The sequence below is a fragment of the Xiphophorus couchianus genome, chromosome 4 (assembly GCF_001444195.1).
Source record: "Xiphophorus couchianus chromosome 4, X_couchianus-1.0, whole genome shotgun sequence".
Classification (NCBI taxonomy): domain Eukaryota; kingdom Metazoa; phylum Chordata; class Actinopteri; order Cyprinodontiformes; family Poeciliidae; genus Xiphophorus; species Xiphophorus couchianus.
The window spans coordinates 34,810,291-34,828,680 of record NC_040231.1 but is presented as its reverse complement, the minus strand read 5'-3'; the positions used below and the strand labels follow the sequence as shown (position 1 = coordinate 34,828,680).

General features: G+C 42.0%; 1 protein-coding gene across 1 annotated transcript in view; it reads left to right on the top strand.

Moving 5' to 3' along the window:
* Window positions 1–18,390, top strand: part of cftr (CF transmembrane conductance regulator) — a 78,930-nt gene that overhangs the window by 53,627 nt on the left and 6,913 nt on the right. Inside the window, exons 20-25 of the mRNA XM_028015796.1 lie at window positions 3,011–3,238; window positions 11,895–11,995; window positions 13,171–13,401; window positions 15,717–15,872; window positions 16,236–16,325; window positions 16,536–16,708. Coding sequence (XP_027871597.1) covers window positions 3,011–3,238; window positions 11,895–11,995; window positions 13,171–13,401; window positions 15,717–15,872; window positions 16,236–16,325; window positions 16,536–16,708 — 979 coding nt within the window. The remainder of the gene's footprint in view (window positions 1–3,010; window positions 3,239–11,894; window positions 11,996–13,170; window positions 13,402–15,716; window positions 15,873–16,235; window positions 16,326–16,535; window positions 16,709–18,390) is intronic.

The following is an 18,390-nucleotide window of genomic DNA, read 5'->3' as shown; positions in this document are numbered from 1 at the left end:
TGACTCTTCAAAACTGATCCCTTCATCCCAATCCACGTGTTCCACATGGCCTTTGGGCCATGGCCATGATTTCACTACAGATTTCACTGTAGTGAAATCTGTTTGGTGAGCCTGACTTTCATCTTGATGTGATATACTCTATGGGCAATGCTCTTAGTCTCTGGGGAAAGGCCCTAAACCCAGATTTGATTTTAATTAGTCCTACTCCATCAAAGAAGACCCTTCAAGTTGTTCAGCTAAAACTGGAATCGCCGATATAGGAGCAGGAGGAATGATCAGATTTGGTTTGCCAGAAACTTGACAAACATGCCAGCTACAATGGTAATGTGCAAGATCAGATTTGAGTTCTTTCCAGAATAAGTGTTTGAAGATTGTTATAATTTTTTTTCTTGTGCCCAAGTGCCTGAACAGTGGGTAATCATGTGCTAAAACTAGCACATACAAGCAAAAAACTTTTGCCACAACAACCCAATAAATTGCTCTATAGTCTTCCTCTGAATTATCAGTCAGCAACAGCAATATGACCTCAACAATATGCTGCTTTTTTGATCCTTTGGCTTCTTTATGGGTAAGAACATTTTCAGTATCCAATAATTAGGCTGTTTACGCTGATAGGTTTATGAAGGAGATTGGAAAAAACAACAGTTTTTTAGGTTTGCCCTTAATGTCAAACCCGGATCTAGCAGTTTCCAGACAATGTTCTGTGGCAGTGAATGAGTCAGACAATTGACGACGGTACTGCTTTGATTAGGGTCCAAGCAGGGAAACTATCAGATGACAATTGTTTTGTTCAGACACAGACTTGTGTGGGTTTGTCCAGTCCTATGGCCCTGTCAACACCTTTCTGCTGGCTGTCATGCCCAGGAATAAAATCAACACTTTTATGGGCAAAGTAGTATTTCATCGACAAGAGAAGGCTGGATATTAAGACATTGTGCAAAAGCGCAGGCGCTACAGTCACTACAGTCACTACAGTCACTACAGTCACTACTGCATACGCTTTCAATTGATTTGAAAAAGTGGTAAATTTCTGACTTAGCCAAAAAAATGGTATCCCTTTATGCACTACACAGTTCATAGTGGATCTCTAAAAAAAAAAATTTAATGTAAATGTTTGGGTTAGAAAGACCAAATTATATTGTAAAAAACTGTTAGCGACAAACTTATGTACATGAGACATCTAAGTAAGTTTTTGCTGTTGGATGCTCAAGGATGAGAAAACAGGTCACTGGACCACTGCAGATACCACTGTGTTTGTTGGATGTCCCTGCTATGTGCTTGGTTCTGTCATGTTGTGCGTGCTTTAGTGGTGACGGCAAGGTCTTTCCAAAGAGCACTGGGGTCACAGAGATGAGCCGAGCTGGGATTTCCTCCAGCTATATCCTGGTGTTGTTTTTTCTCCTGCTTTATGCAACATATCAGACAAAAATGCAGTGGAAACATAAAGTATTAGTCAGCTTCAATGAACTACGTTCCTCGGTTTTTACCCATAGCTTAGGGATAGTGTAGCTTTTTCCTATTGTTTCCAATGGTGTTTTGGTGTCTGTCAAGATCTCCCCTGAAAAACAGACAGAGACAGAGAGAAGTTCCACACTGTGCAGAAATCAGGCTGCTGGGGCTTAGGGACATTCTGAATGAAGTCTGAGTTTCAGGAGCCTAAAGTGGATTAGAATCCAAACATCTGAACTACTACCTACTTCTACACAGATAATTAATAAATAACTATATTTTATTAATATTGCACAATCCATTACAGATGTTAAAGATGTACAGATGTACCAACAGAAACTTTGGAACCAATTTCAGATCTATAGTTTTTTTCCAAGCCTTGGGTTTGGGATATCAGTCAATTATTATGACCATATTGTTTTGGCTAATTCGCCCATCACGTTGGGATGTTGTCTCTTTAAGGACAATGATTCACCGCCTCTAGATAAGGGCATCCCATTGGATCATTTCTGCATGATGGTTATGTTTCAACTGGTCGCCAGTTATCTAATCCTTACTGATGCAGTTAGTAATTTTTCATTTCTTAAGCAATTGTTTTGGGAGTCCTGATCTGTGGTCATGATAAAGATGTTAGTCTGTTTAAGAAGGGTCAAATTATGAATCAAGCCAAGAAAACAGTTGAGATTGCTAAAATAACTACAAGTGGGCTAGAAGCATCCAACGGAGCTGGGAGGAGAGTCAGAAAGCCTCACTTGTGTAGAAGAAATGTCTTTGGCAAAAGAAAAATAATCGATTGCAATTTGCTTTCTCTAAAACATTTGGTGAAATGAAAGGATTAAAAAAACAACACAACTCCTTATCTTCAGTCGTGAAATTAAGAGCACATTTACACTTGCAATGCAAAAGGAATTTAAGGGCTGAGGAGTAAAGAAAAATATGGAGGACCAAAAATTATACATTTCTGCTTTTATTTTTAATCATGTCAGTCTTGGTCCTCCATAATAAAATGTTTACCCTACCTACCCATATAAGCAAACCACTAATCAGGGAGGCTAAATTAAAACAAATCATTAATTTGCTGAGCAGCATGAATATTGGACCCTAGAGAATTCATGTGGAGAGGCAGTGAGGAAGATATAAGAACAGGATTACGAATATTTAATTCCACCATCAAACATTCTTATTAGCAGCAGCAGTGTGAGAGTGTGTGAGAGCTGTTGCTATAAAACATTTTTCTAACATTTTAAATATTAGCATTGCACTGTTTAAGTATCTTTCTAAAAAAAAAGGACTAAATTATTAGAGTTGAGCTATTAAATTATCCCTTATTTTTGTCATGGTCAACCAAAATCCAAATAACCGCATTGTCTTTATGTCTCTGTGCTGTCTCTGATTTCATTTTTAAATACTGCAGCCATTTCTGGTAAAGAGCCCGTTTCTTTTAGTATTTCTAATTAATTAAGTGTGCCTTTAAATGGAAAACCAACTCAGCAGACTGAAAATGTTGTATCTGTATGATTCGTATTTATGCTTTTAAAAATATGTTTTCTCTTCCCTGCAGCTCGTAGTCCCATTTTCTCTCACCTCATCATTTCACTGAAGGGCTTATGGACAATTCGAGCTTTTGGACGTCAGACTTACTTCGAGACACTCTTCCACAAAGCTCTGAACACCCACACAGCCACCTGGTTCCACTACCTGTCCTCGCTGAGATGGTTCCTGTTCCGCTGTGATGTGATCTTTGTGTTGTTCTTCACCGTCGCTGCCTTCATCGCCATAGGAACCAACCGTGAGTAATAGAAAGACTAAGTCCTTCAAGATTTTCAAGTGTAAATTAAGAGTAAACTTCAAGAGTCTCATTTCACATACGATCTTACAGCTGGTTCTAGTGTCCTATATTGAAACCAACATTACTCCTAAATTTCTGTAAATTGTTACTTAGTAAAGCATCTCTGATATTTAATTCATAAGGGCAGGGGTCGGCAACCCGCGGCTCCAGAGCTGCATGCGGCTCTTTAGCGCTGTCCTAGTAGCTCTCTGGAGCTTTTTCAAAAATGTTTGAAAATGGAAAAAGATGGGGGTGGGAAATATATATTTTGTTTTAATATGGTTTCTATAGGAGGACAAACATGACAGTCATGCTTAACATTTTCCAATGCTATAAAAATGTGTAGAATAAATATTAAATTTCAACATTTCTGTCAACGAATATTTGCGTCATAGCCTGTGACACGTTTCTCTCAGCTGGGCGGGGTGCGAGGCAGGTGGTTGCTATAAGCAAACATACGGGTGTGTGTTGGGCCATGGATAGCAAAGGGGAAAAGAGAAAAATAACTGAGAGATTCTACAATTCTTGGACCGAATCATTTGCATTCATTGCCAATGCAGAAGGATTACCTGAATGTTTGCTCTGTAGCGAGAAGTTGTCAAATAACAAAAAGAGTACCGTACTTTCTGGACTATAGAGCGCACCTTACTATAAACCTCACCTACAATGTTTTTTCTTAAAATAACTCATAAGTCGCACCGGGCTATAAGCCGCATGGTTCAAAGCGTGGGGACAAAGTAGCGGCTTATAGTCTGAAAAATACGGTAATGTGGAAAGACATTTTTAGGGAAGACGCTACATTAGCTGCCGCGTCAAGATTAAAGTTGCATCTTACAAACCGTAATGTTATGCATATAACTACTGTTCCCTGAAGGAGAGGAACGAGGTACAACACATAGAGTATGGTATATCATGCCCCCGCGTGGCCTAACTGAAGACACCTTTAATCACGCCGTTAGGCAAATGATGTGTGATGACGGGTGGCAGGCCCCGCCTGCATATAAATACACCCCCATCGCAGTCATTATTCAGTTTGATGGCCGCTCTTCACCGAGCCAAGCTGACTAGCGGGGCAAAAAAAGGTGTTGTACCTCGTTCCTCTCCTTCAGGGAACAGTAGTTATATGCATAACATTATGTTCCCTTTCAGTCGATTCACTCGGTACAACATATAGAGTATGGGACATGTATACACGCCCAGCGGAGCAGCCATCAAACCTATGACAAATGCACTGAGTTAGTTTGAAACCTCCAACCCAGCAGAAAGAACAGAATGAGCCACAGAAGGGGCTGTCACGTCCAGACGATAAAACCGAACAAAAGTGTGCGGCGAAGACCAGCTGGCTGCAGCACAGATGTCACTCACAGGGACCCCTCTGAAAAGGGCCCAGGATGCTGGTACACCACTGGTTGAATGTGCTCTCACACCATGAGGTAAAGGGAGGACCTTGCTGTTGTAAGCCAGAGAAATAGCCTCCACCACCCAATGATAGAGTCTCTGTCTGGACAGAGCCTTGCCTCTAGCTGGATTGGCAAAACACACAAACAGCTGATCACACAGTTGCACATTCTGAGTACGATTGATGTAAAGACTCAGTGCACGTACTGGGCACAGAAAATGCAGCCTTCCTTGCTCTTCAGAAGCAAAAGGAGGGGGATAAAAACTAGAAAGCTCAATGGTCATTGTACTGTAATTCAAAGGAATCAACTTAGGGAGATACGCAGCATTTGGTCTTAAGGTGACCTTTAAACCATCAGCTGAAAACTGAACACAAGAGGGGTGCACCGAAAGTGCATGCAGGTCCCCAACTCGTTTTGTAGTTGCCAAAGCAAGAAGCAGAGCTCTCTTATATGATAGAAATTTCAAATCAACCAACTCAAGGGGCTCAAATGGAGTGCTACAAAGAGCATCCAAGACCACAGTGAGATTCCAGGAAGGAACACTAGATTTTATCCCTGGTCTCAGTCTACCTTTCAAGAAACGCACAGCCAGGGGTTGAGCACCTGGTGTCCCTCCATCCAGGCCAACATGACAAGCAGAGATGGAAGCCAAGTAAACTTTAATTGTGGAGAAAGACAGACCTTTATCCACTAGTTCCTGTAAGAACGTCAAAACATTCACAATGGAGCACTGGAAGGGGGAAATGCTTTTGCTGTGACAAGACTGTTCAAAAACATGCCATTTATAGGCATATAACCCCCTAGTGGAAGCTGCTCTGGAGCTCTGAATGGTTGCAACCACATCTAAAGGAAGGCCTCTAGCTACCAAGCTGGACCTCTCAGCAGGTAGGCATGCAGCATCCACAATTCTGGGTGTGGATGAAATACTTCCCCCCCTGCCTGGAAGAGGAGATCCCGGCGGGTGGGGAGTTTCCAAGGCTTCTCTACCAGCAAGCTGATTATTTCTGCATACCATGACTTTGCTGGCCAGCAAGGGGCCACCAGAATCAAGGACAGGCCCCATCCGCGTACTCTCTCCAGCACTGGCAGAATCATTTCCACTGGGGGAAATGCATACAGAAGCACATTGGGCCATGGGTGAGCCCGGGCATCCACTCCCAGTGGAGCGCTGTGATCCGTTATGGAAAAGAATAGGGGACAGTGGGTGTTGGCTTTGGTGGCAAAGAGATCCACTGAAGCTTTGCTGAACCATTGCCAAATCTGTACAACCACGGATGGATGCAGTCTCCACTCCCTCACCAGTGGGCTTCCCCTGGACAGCAGATCCGCCCCCAAATTCAGGTGCCCTGGAATATGAGTTGCTTTGACGGACAGAAAATGAACGCTGCACCACTGCAACAGTTTGTGAGACAATTTCAGCAAGGGAAGTGAATGAGTGCCCCCTTGTCTGTTTATGTACGACACCACAGTGGAGTTGTCTGTCCTTATCAGAACATGCTGGTTCATCAGAGCCCTGCAAAAATGCCTCAGAGCTAGCAGGACCACTTGCAACTCCAGGTAGTTTATGTGGAGCTTGGATTGGGTTAATGTCCAGACCCCCCTCACCGCTACGCCATCACATATTGCTCTCCACCCCTTCAGAGAGGCATCTGTGGACAACACTTTGCGAAAGGACACCCTGCCGATTGGAGACCCACAGTACAGTAGACTGGGCTCTCTCCACGGCTGAAGGGCTGACATGCAAGAGGCAGTTATAGTCAGCCTTCTGTGCAGGTTACATGCACAGCTGGTGAGAGCGTGTCCAGCGCTGCATCGGATGCATTTTCAATAGTCCGAGTGGCACCACTGCGATCATGGAGGCCATCATTCCCATCAGCTGTAAGACAGTCTGGAAGCGCAATTTGCACCCCAACTGAAACTGAGCTAGGCACCGATGAAACTCGGTCACACGATGCTCTGAGAGACGAGCTGGAGCTGACAGGGAGCATATTTCCAGCCCCAGGAATGACAACTGTTGACTCGGGTTCAGTGAACTTTTCTGAAAGTTTACCGAGAAACCCAGGGGTTGAATGTGGGACAGCACCTGCGGCAGCTGTTCTGCCGCCTGCTCTCTCGAACTGGCTATTAAAGCCCAGTCGTCCAGATAAGCTAGAATGCGAATTCCCTTTTCTCTGAGAGGAGTTAGCGCTGTCTTCACAATTTTCGTAAATGTGCGAGGGGCAAGCAACAGACCGAAGGGTAAGACCAGGTACTCGTACGCTATTCCCTCGAAAGTAATCCTCAGAAAACGCATGTGTTCTGGGTGTATTGCTACGTGAAAGTAAACATCCGTCAGATCGACTGTTGCAAACCAATCACCTGGGCCGACAGCGTTCAAAAGTTGTCTCAGCGTCAACATTTTGAATTTGTACTTGCGAAGGTGCTTAAATCCAGGATGGGACGTAGCCCACCTCCCTTCTTCAGAACAACAAAATATCGGCTGTACCAACCTCTGTTTGCTTCCGAAGTGGGAACCACATGCACTGCTCCTTTTGCCAACAAAGTGTTTATTTCGTCTCTCAGAACTTTCGCTGCTTCGGTCCCCACAGTTGTGTTTATAACTGATTGGAACCGGGGCAGTCTTATCCGGAACTGCAACCAGTAACCCGTAGCAACGGTCCTTTCTAACCATGGGGAAAGTGCGCATGCGCGCCAAAGAGGTACGCGTGCAGCCAGACAGCTGACCTGACACACTGTTGGTAAGGAGGTGCTGCCCTCTGCTGGAACGGAGAGGGGCAGCTCCGTTTGACAGTTGCGCACGTTGTGGCACACAGTGTTTTGATTTTGATTTTTTGACAAAGGAATTGCACTTTTTATTAAAACATGTGGAACAGTTACACAAACAGTCCGAACATTTTCTCTTGTTTCTTGAGAAACATTTAGCCCACTCAAACCCGGGGCTGAAAGTGCAAACCGTATGTGCGTTGGGGTGTTGTGCTTGGGAGACTGTGTTAGGAAAACGCAGTGCCTCTTGGGGCTGGAACCCTGAACAGAACAAACAAGATGCCTTTTGCGCATTAACGAATTGAGTGGCGGCAATCGGGTCTCCCTGCTTCTGATGCCTCTCTTTTGTCACGCCGTCTCACATCGTTAGGATGACTGAGGCTTCTTCTTTCGAGACGTCGGATCTCGTTGAAAACCCGGAGGAGGGCCTTTGCTCCAAGCCGACTGGCAGGGAGTATGCTTTTTTGACGGCTGTGAAATTGTAGTGTTGAGAGCTGCGGGTGGTGCTGCTCTCTTAGGAGGTGCCGGTGTCATCACCGGCTTGCGTGCACTCATGGTGGGTCTGGACCTAGCGTCACGTCTGGGAATGATGCAACGAAGAGCTTCAGTTTGCTTTTTCTTAAGCTCGAACTTCACTTGAGTTGCATCAAGGGACTGTCCAAAAAGCCCATCCGTTGACACCGGCTCATCCAGGTATATGGCTCTGTTCCTATCGGGAACGTCAGAAAGCATTAGCCATAGGTGTCTCTGAGCAACCACTGTGGAAGCCATCCCCCTCCCCAGTGAGAGCGCCGCACAGCGGGATGTTCGAAGAATATAATCAGCAGTGATTCTGATCTCATTTAAGAGGGGAATCAGATGGCTTTCAGGAGGCCTCTTAGCTCCTAGCTCGATAAGCACATAGCACATAGCTTGATAAGTTTGAAGCATGGTGGCCGAGCTCAGGGAGCGAGCAGTGGTTGCTTGAGCGCGATAGGTCTTCTCCATCTGGGATGCGGAAAACCTGCATTGTTTTGAAGGCAGAGTGGCAGAGCCGCCCACAACATGGTTGTATGATGGTGCCAGGTAAGCTTCCAAGGACGCCTCTATCTGTGGTAAATTAACCAGACCCGCTTTGTCGGCACCCTCCAGGTCCACGTACTGCCTGTAGCCAGGCAGTGTAACACGCGTGGACAACGGTTTGTTCCAGGACGACGTCAGCTCCGAGACAAAATCTGGGAACATGGGCAGGCAGTTTTTAACCGCAGCCGGCTCTGTCGGAAGGTAGAATCCAGTGAACCGGGACACCAGGAGGAAGGGGTGGGCCACTCGACGTCTAACCTATCAGCTGCACGACGGCAAAGGGAAAGGAACGATGTGTCGTCCTGACCCACCTGAGATGTGGCGGCAGCAGATGGACACTGGCCCACGGAAAAGTCGTCGTCATCGTCTTCCGAAAGACTGTGACTTTCCACGCCGATGTCTAGCACATCATTGTCACCCTGAGCCTCGTGGTGATAGTGAGATGGCGCTGCGTCCTGTACCATTTCGGCTAACCTGTCCACATACTCCATATGGTCTGCCCAGCTGGAAGCGGGGGCTACCCAGCTGGAAGTGGAAGCTTTGGCCCCTTCGTCCTCGTCAGATTCGGACGAAACCGGATTCCTAGACTCGGACAGCAAGGGGTCTTGTTATGACACGGTAGCCTCTCCCAGCACTTTCTGCACAAACTTGACCCGCCGTTCAAGCGTGGAGCGCCGAAGCTGGCTACAAAAAGCACATACGGTCGGCTCCAACAACGCCCTTCTGGTGTGGACAATTCCAAGGCAGACAGGGCATGCTTCGTGCTGGTCTCTTTCGTGAAGCGTGAAACCACACTCCTGAGGACAGGGGCGAACGGAAGACTTCTGCTTCGCCATTTTTTGCTTCGTGCTCATCCCGAACCACGAAACCAAAAAGATAAAAATAGACAAATGGGAAATGCAACTAGTGGTCAGCGGGCAGACACGCTATCTAGCAGGCAGCAGTAGCTAACACCAACAGGAGCAGTTAAGCTAGTTTTGGAAAAGAAAACAAGAGTGATGCTACCTAGCAGCAGCTAGAAAGCGCGGGTTGGAAATTAGGTGTTCTCAGCGAGGTGAAGAGCGTAAGAACTGAATAATGACTGTGATGGGGGTGTATTTATATGCAGGTGGGGCCTGCCACCCGTCATCACACGTCATTTGCCTACCGGCGTGATTAAAGGTGTCTTCAGTAAAGCCACGCGGGGGCGTGATATCCCATATTCTATGTGTTGTACCGAGTGAATCGACTGAAAGGGAACCGATGTTGAGAAGCTGTCCAGTGATGTCCGTAAACAGAAGTTACATTAAACACGTAAGAACACAATCCTGCCATGGGCAAATATATTTAGTAACAAAGTTGTTGTTTTTATAAATTGATTAATGATTTTTGTCAGTATATATTTAGAATGACACTTAGCGATATTATTGTGTTTTGTTGCTCAATTCCAAGGATGGCTGCATGTCAAAAGAGAAGAGGATGCTGCTATGTCTTACCATTGCACTGACTTGCTTGGCATTTGCACAGAAATCAAACTTAAACTTTATTAATTTAATTTTATATACTTTACCTTTTCAAAAGGCTGCTATTTTATTTTATAACTGCAGGTTGCGTTTTATTGCGTTTGTTGCCCAGATAAGGGGCACGTTATGCACGTTCCGTTTAGTTGTTTTTTTCGGTTACACACTTTACGGTGATTATTTACAAAGAGCGATCGTCGTTATGCAAACTGCATTTTGGAGCAGATTTTCCGAGTTCCAAAAGGAAAAAAATTACCCTTTCCCTGTCGATCTTCATAATAAAAATGACATCAAAAATCAGATTTCTTTATTGCATTTCTTTAATTTTATCAATGCAACGAAACACAATACATTAATATTGTAACAGAAGGTAAACCTAAAGCACCATTGTACAACAGAGTCACGTGGTGCATCATTCCGTCCAGGATGCACAGCAGGGAAAATAAACATTTAATCATGAATGCTAATTATATACACACTTAGTCATTTTGATAATAGGCTAATATAGCTAATATAAACACTTAAAGCTTGTTTTGCCTTCATTATAAACCTTATATAAGACTTTTAATTTTTTGCGGCTCCAGACAGATTTGTTTTTTTGATCCAAAATGGCTCTTTCAACTTGTTGGGTTGCCGACCCCTGCATAAGGGAATACACAGATAAATTCAGCACCAGTTTAAAGCAACTAAAAAGTATTTAATTCAGATTTCAATCCAGCTACATACAATTGGGAATAGTGTAATTGCATCCGCTTCTGTATAGTTTAATTCAGTCTGATAATGATTGAATTGCATCAAATGTGCTCAATTTCATGCTGCAGTACCCAGTTGTGTTGTCAACAAACTGCATCAATCTCCTTTGATTCAGTCCACCACCCTCGGTACTCAATTGCAGTCAGATGGTTCCAAATTGATGACATCTGGTTGAACTCCATGAGAGAGTTGCAAACTATTGTTGGTCACATGTCACCATGAATCTACAAAATAAATACTAGGGCTAGTTTGCAATGACTGAGAAGTAATGCTAAGTGTTTCACTCCTTTGACATTTTGCACTTTTGGCCTTTTCATACCTGACTTTACTAGGTACAAACAGAAGCTGTCTGACACTGGAAGTTTCATACCAATCACGCATTAGCCAATGTAGCATCCCTGCTATACTAGCTGATATAGCAGAGATGAAAATATAGCATCTCTGTTATATCAACTAATATAGCATTTTGCTATATTAGCTGATGTCTGATGTAGCATCAGAGCTATGACTCGGCTTTGATAAATAGAGAAAGTAATATATTGGCTAATATAGCATCTTGTTAGGTACACTAGCTAACATAGAAGACATGTAGAGTAACAACTCTCCTTTGATATTTGAACTGAAGCAGTTTTCTATGATAGTCTAATGCAAAAAAAAAGTTATTGGATTCTGACTGAATCATACCAGTTATTTTGGTTCAAATTTGCGATTGTAACATCGTGTTAAACCTCATTTCCTTCAGTAGTGTAGATTGGGTTTGTTATATGGTACATCTACATCCAGTCCTAACAAGAGACTTTAATGGGCTGAGCGTAACAAATAAAAATATAGGATCTGAACAGAACAGTTTGTCAGATGAAAACTGCTGGAATGCAAAAGGGAACACATGTTTGATTAAATGAAAGGGAAACGCAAACACACAATAAAAAACATGCTGCTGCGTCACTGCTTGTGTTTATGTTAAGTGCAGGTTTAAGGCTAATTTCACAGCTCATTAGCTTCCAATGGAGCCAGTGGGAGTGCTGCAATACATGAGTTCAGCTCTGACATCAGAGAGGTGAGCTTTTATTGGTCGGTGCTGATGACATTGTGCGCGTGTGTGTGCGTGTGTCTGTGTGTGAATTTGCATGCACTTTACAGAGGACAGACCTGGAGAGATTGGCATCATTGTAGCTCTGGCCATGCTCATCCTGGGTACTTTCCAATGGGCTATCATCACCAGTATCAATGTGGACGGCCTGGTAAGCAGTTTCATCTATCAAGACAGAACAAGAAGCCATCCAGTCTGAGGAACATACAACACAAGTCCATGTAACACTGGATGCTACTGGAACATTGTTTGTGTTCAGAAACATTTATCTGATTACGGTTTTAATCAACTTATTCCTTCAACACTTCAAGGTCAAATGCGTGAGAAGATTTAGTTAAACATACTTAAGTTTTATTTTATTTTTGATCCAACAACACTATAAAAACCTAGTGGTGGAACTCTATTGCAATTTGGTGCAAAGTGCTACTATACCGATTCAGCTTTCCAGTGTTTCAGGAAGCTCTGATCATTCAAGGAACTTCTGTAGAAATGTGGACTGTGGGGTGTTAGCTTTAGCATTAGGGATGTCCGCTGCAACATGTTTAGCATTGAGATGCTATTTTAGGCTTAGATACCTTCACTGCTAGGCTAACTCCTTTTAACATAACTTCAACACACTGACAGTCTTGTCCAGCATCCCATCAGATCGGTTTTTGAAGCAGAAATGAGCCTCCTGTTGACCAAGAAAAGCAGCTTCAGTGTCCGTGACTGTTGTTAGTGGTTGGTGCTTGTGCATCAGAATTACACGCATACTGAAAGATGTGAATACAAAGGTTCCGGTTGGAGAATTTTGTATGTAAAAAAAGTGGAATTATAATTATTGGTTTTGCCACCCAGCAACTTTCACGAAACCTTTGTGATAACTGGAACTCTTTTTACATCACTGTAAAGGATTTTTGACTAACTCCTCTTTGTGGCTGAGTTGTTTTAATTTGGAAACATTGGAAAGATTTTGTACATAAATGGGCTGTTTAAGGCAATCTCAATCAGATTGGAGTCAAAACTTTGAGTAGGACTTCCTAAAAACTTGATGTTCCTTTCAGAGGTGGACTTAATGGAGCTCTTTGGACCAATGTCCTGTTGAACTGAGGTTCTCTGGAGTTATTTTGGTAATCATAGCAATGAATGTAATGGAGTAAAAAAATATCTACAAAAATATCTGGTTTGTTAACATGGGTGACTTTAATCATTTAAAAACAACTCAAATGTCAAAATGTGCATTTCTGCTACTACTACTACTATTATTATTACTATTATAAATAATAGTAGTAGTTGTAGAAGTAAAATCAAACAAAATGTTTTACTCCTGCCTTTCTCTCTTCCCAGATGCGTTCAGTGGATCGAGTGTTCAAATTCATCGACTTGGCATCAGAAGAGAACTTCCAAGGAAAACCTGGAGGAAAAGGAGGTTCTGATCTTGTCATCAACAACCCAAGCGCGTACAGCTACTGGCCTAACCGCGGCCAGCTGAATGTCCAGGGTCTCACCGTCAAATACACAGAAGCTGGGCGGGCCGTGCTCAACGACATCTCTTTCACTGTGGAGGGGGGTCAGAGTGTAAGTCCTGAGTGGTGACTGGAAGTCCAGATGTAAAGGAACACCTTTACATTTTAATCAGTCAATCAATCAATAAGGTTTATTTGTGTAACACATTTCAGCAACAAGGTGGTTCAAAGTGCTTTACATCATAAAAACACAAAACTACAAAGTGATAAAAGTCATCATACAGTCACCAACTAAGAAAACCAGTAAACATTACATTTTGATTAATGTCATCACCACAATCATCGTTACACATTACATATGTTGGTCAGTTATATATTTGTTATGGTTCAGGAGCAACTCTGAACAGGTGGGGTATAGTCTAAATTTAAAGAAACTCAGTGTTTCGAATGTTTTGCATCCGAAACACTGGAAGTTATTAAGTGATATTAGTTTTCTAGTTGCTGCTTTGGAGACCTGAAATTTCCCCAAAACGAGGATCGCTTCGTTCTATAGGGCTTTGAAAGTTGGCACACATAACAAACTCAGAGTTGGGCAAAACAACTTTTCTAAGAAGCATGCCCTAAACCTAACATGAAGTCAAGGATTTTGGTTCAAGGTCTTCATTTTGATGTTTTACACATGGTAGATTTACTCTGAAGTAACAGCTTTAGAACTGGAGAAATAAGGTTTCATGAAAGGGTGTGGATGTAACTCATCCTCAAACTTTAAATTGTTGCCATGGAACATGAAGCTGGTCTTCCAGTCTTGAGCACCTCTGAACCTCCTGTGTGTCGTCACATTCAACACATCCGCCTGGTAAACATCTGACAATGCTCAAGCTGAACCCTCTGATGACGGAAAGTCGAGTGTTTTACTTGTTTTTTCAATTTTGACCCTGGCAATTAGCATCTATGTTATTATGGAGTGGATTATTTTGGATTGTAGTCTTCACCAAAACTTTGCCACTAAACTAGACGTTGGTGAAATTCTCACATTAACATTTTTGCCCAACTTCATGTTGCTTCATAGCAGATCTTAACTGAATATGACTTAATCTCCACCAACATGGTGACCCTGCAGTAAGCACAGTATGGCGGTGGTGACACAGATCAGAATCCCGGCAAGAAACGAGGGACAGTCATATGGAAGCACAGTTCTGTCTTTAATGGAAAAGCAAGACTTTAACCGAAAGTTGTAATTATGAGTTTTAAAATAATAACTACGAGAATAAAATTACTTATTTTTTCCAAATGCATTCATTTGACCTATTGGATCTATTGCACCGTCTGCAAAGGTGGCGTCTGAGTAGGTAGAGAAGGACTTTAGAGATGATTTTACAATAAAAAAACCAACTTAATTTGCATAACAATTCACCTGGATTTAAGGAGAATAAATACACTATTGAATAAATTCTATGTAAAACTGACAATTACAACTCCTTGTTGGGCTTTTATTTTCTCTTTCATGGCAGAAATGGGCTTCCATATATTTAAGACTGCAGCTTTTACTTTGTACTAAAACTTTATTATTTTTATTCTCTTTTGACTCTACAAAGCATCTGTAGAGGGTGTAGAGCACAGCTGAGTCGGTTCAGCAGGAGTCCTGACCGGTCCGACTGTTTCTGATGGATTAGCTGATTGTCACAAGGAGAAAAGTTCAGCTTGGTTGCATTTGTCTTTAAAGAGAATCCAGTTTACACAGTATTGAACTCTAGGCATTCGTCAGTGTTAAAGTGGTCCTAACTTTGCTTTTAGAACCTATGGGGACAGAAGACATCCATTCAGTCTATTTTCCCTCAGCATGTTTTTTAAACACTTTTTTCTGCTGGTTAGAATAATAATTATATCTACTCTTTTAGATCAGTACAAGTTATTGATTCTCAATTCTAATTTCAAATGAAAAAATATGATTTTTTTCCTTTCTACCTTTATTCTACTGCATCTTGCCAAGCAAGATGTTGACTTGTGTAGAAATAGATGATAAAAAAAATATTATTAGAATTAAAATAGGTGAACTGGTAGTGTCTAGAGATAAGTTGAAAGGTTCGTTCCAGTTCTTCTCTTTGAATGTAAATCATTTATTAGCAAAGAAAAAATAGAGGGTCTGTACTTTGGCCCCATTGGTTCATAAATTATGTTCTTCTGGAAATAATTCTAATAATCAAGAGCTACTCAGAATCAAGCCTGGTGAGCATTAGCCCTTCAGTTTAACCCTGATGCCTCCTGATGCCCTTTGACAGGATGTGGAGGAAAACAAACTTTGTTTATGCTCGCGTGTAATATGTCGCGAGGTAGAACTTTTTAGCCCAATGTGTAAAAAAACAGTTTCTGAGCAGAATTTTTTTAATGTGATGAAACGAATACTAATTTCCTCTATTCTGTGTGCAGGTGGGTCTGCTGGGTCGGACCGGTTCTGGGAAGAGTACCCTGCTGTCCGCTCTGCTGCGCCTCACCTACACTGAAGGGGAAATGTACATCGACGGAGTTCCTTCCAGCTCCATGCCCGTGCAAACATGGAGGAAGGCCTTTGGAGTGTTGCCACAGGTACACATGTTCAAATTCAGACAGATAAGCTTAGGCTGCTGGTGACTGAGGTAAATGAATGTTTAAAAAAGACAAAAATTATATTAAAAATGGAAAAAATATATATATATTTTAAATTTGACTTTGCTTCATTTGTCTTGTTTTATTTTGGTAAGTTTCAAATGCAGTTTTTGTGCATGTGTTATACACTTAAGTTTTGAATGAATGGATGAAATATTTTTGACCTTTCAAAAAATAAGTCTGAGATTCAGGCTTTAACATCGTTAATGAAAGGCGGGGTAAATGGTAGTGGTGTGGGGCGGGGTGACATCATGTTGTAAGTCAATTTATTTCCATTTTGTTTCTCTTACTTTGATCTAAAAGAAAGTCTTTATTCTGACTGGAACCTTCCGGATGAACCTGGACCCGTACGGCCGTTACAGTGACGATGAGCTGTGGTGGGTGGCTGAGGAGGTGAGGCTGTTTCCAATCAGTTATGTTATTATATTTATTTAGTTATCGTTATAAAATAGCATTTTATAGTGAAACATCTGTTAAATGCCAGATGTTAAAAATACAAAGAACGCAAGAGGGATATAAAGTGTTTGTATTGTAGAAGTCAGCCATGTTCCACCAGCAGCCTCCTCCCTGTGCAATAAAGTAAGCTGTGTGTGATTCCTGCAGGTTGGGTTGAAGTCGGTCATCGAACAGTTCCCCGATAAGCTGGACTTTGAGCTGAAGGACGGCGGCAGCGTTCTGAGCAACGGCCACAAACAGCTGGTGTGTCTGGCCCGATCCATCCTCAGCAAGGCCCGCATCCTGCTGCTGGACGAGCCGTCCTCCTACCTGGACCCCATGTCAGTACCAGCACCAGTCACCAACACTCTGTGGGCTGCTTTTATCGTAGTTATAACAATTATGATTCATCAATTTTACACTGAGTTATTTTTTAAAAAGTCCAAATTTAGTGTGCTTTTAAATTCTCTGTTATGAATTATGAGTTTTCCTACAGATATAAAGACTGGTTGAGGTATTTTATTTGTTGCAGTATTTTGTTTATGTCTCACAAGCTGCAGCACAAACTGGACTCAGTGCGGATGATCTAGACATATCCAGTCATGCTGCAGTTCAAAGTTAATTGTTTCAGTTCTAACAAATATTTGATTCATCTGAACTAATAGAAGCTAAGCTGCTTCTAAGCTAACATCACCGAGGCTAAACCTGATGCTGACATTTAGGAGTGTGTGACTGGTATGTTTTGCCACATCTGGGTCAGGCACATTCAGAGTTGGGTAGTAACTAGTTACATTTACTCAGTTATGTTTACTTACTTGAGTAACTGTTTTGGAAAAAAATGTACTTTAGGAGTAATTTTACTACGCTGTACTTTTAACTTTTACTTGAGTAATTTTATTATGAAGTATTTCTACTCTTACTTGAGTAAAATTTCTGGACTCTCTACTCACTGAATGAAAACAAACATGCTTAACCAAAAACTCACCAGACTCAGAAACACCTGAGGTTTTGGTTAAAGTTTCAGAAGTTTTATATTGAAAGAAACTGATTTGGAAAAAAATATATTTTGCCTGATTTTGTCATTTGTCATTTTTGTCCTTAAAATGTCAACATTTCCACTTAAGTTTATATTTTGGTCCATCTGTAAATATTAAATGATTGATAGTTTTATCAGTTATTCTGTACTTTTTACCAAATACTTTTTTACTTGAGTAATTTTTTGAACAGCTGCTTTTTACTTTTACTTGAGTGTTGACGTAGTGCTACTGCTACTTGAGTACAATTTTTGGTTAATCTCCTCTGGTCACATTAAATGTATGATTATTCAAGACAAACTTCAAAATATGGCCAGACAAACTGCTGAGGTGATGGTTAATAACGGCCACTTTTTATCCATCGTTTAGGCTTTTATTATTTTCCTAAGGATTTGAAGCAAAATGTTTGACCAAACTTACATTTAGGGAGAAATCACATACACTGCTCAAAAAAATAAAGGGAACACTCAAATAACACATCCTAGATCTGAATGAAAGAAATATTCTCATTGAATACTTTGTTCTGTACAAAGTTGAATGTGCTGACAACAAAATCACACAAAAATCATCAATGGAAATCAAATTTATTAACCAATGGAGGCCTGGATTTGGAGCCACACACAAAATTAAAGTGAAATAACACTACATGCTGATCCAACTTTAATGTAATGTCCTTAAAACAAGTCAAAATGAGGCTCAGTATTGTGTGTGGCCTCCACATGCCTGTATGACCTCCCTACAACGCCTGGGCATGCTCCTGATGAGGTGGCGGATGATCTCCTGAGGGATCTCCTCCCAGACCTGGACTAAAGCATCCGCCAACTCCTGGACAGTCTGTGGTGCAACGTGACGTTGGTGGATGGAGCGAGACATGATGTCCCAGATGTGCTCAATGGGATTCAGGTCTGGGGAACGGGCTGGCCAGTCCATAGCTTCAATGCCTTCATCTTGCAGGAACTGCTGACACACTCCAGCCACATGAGGTCTAG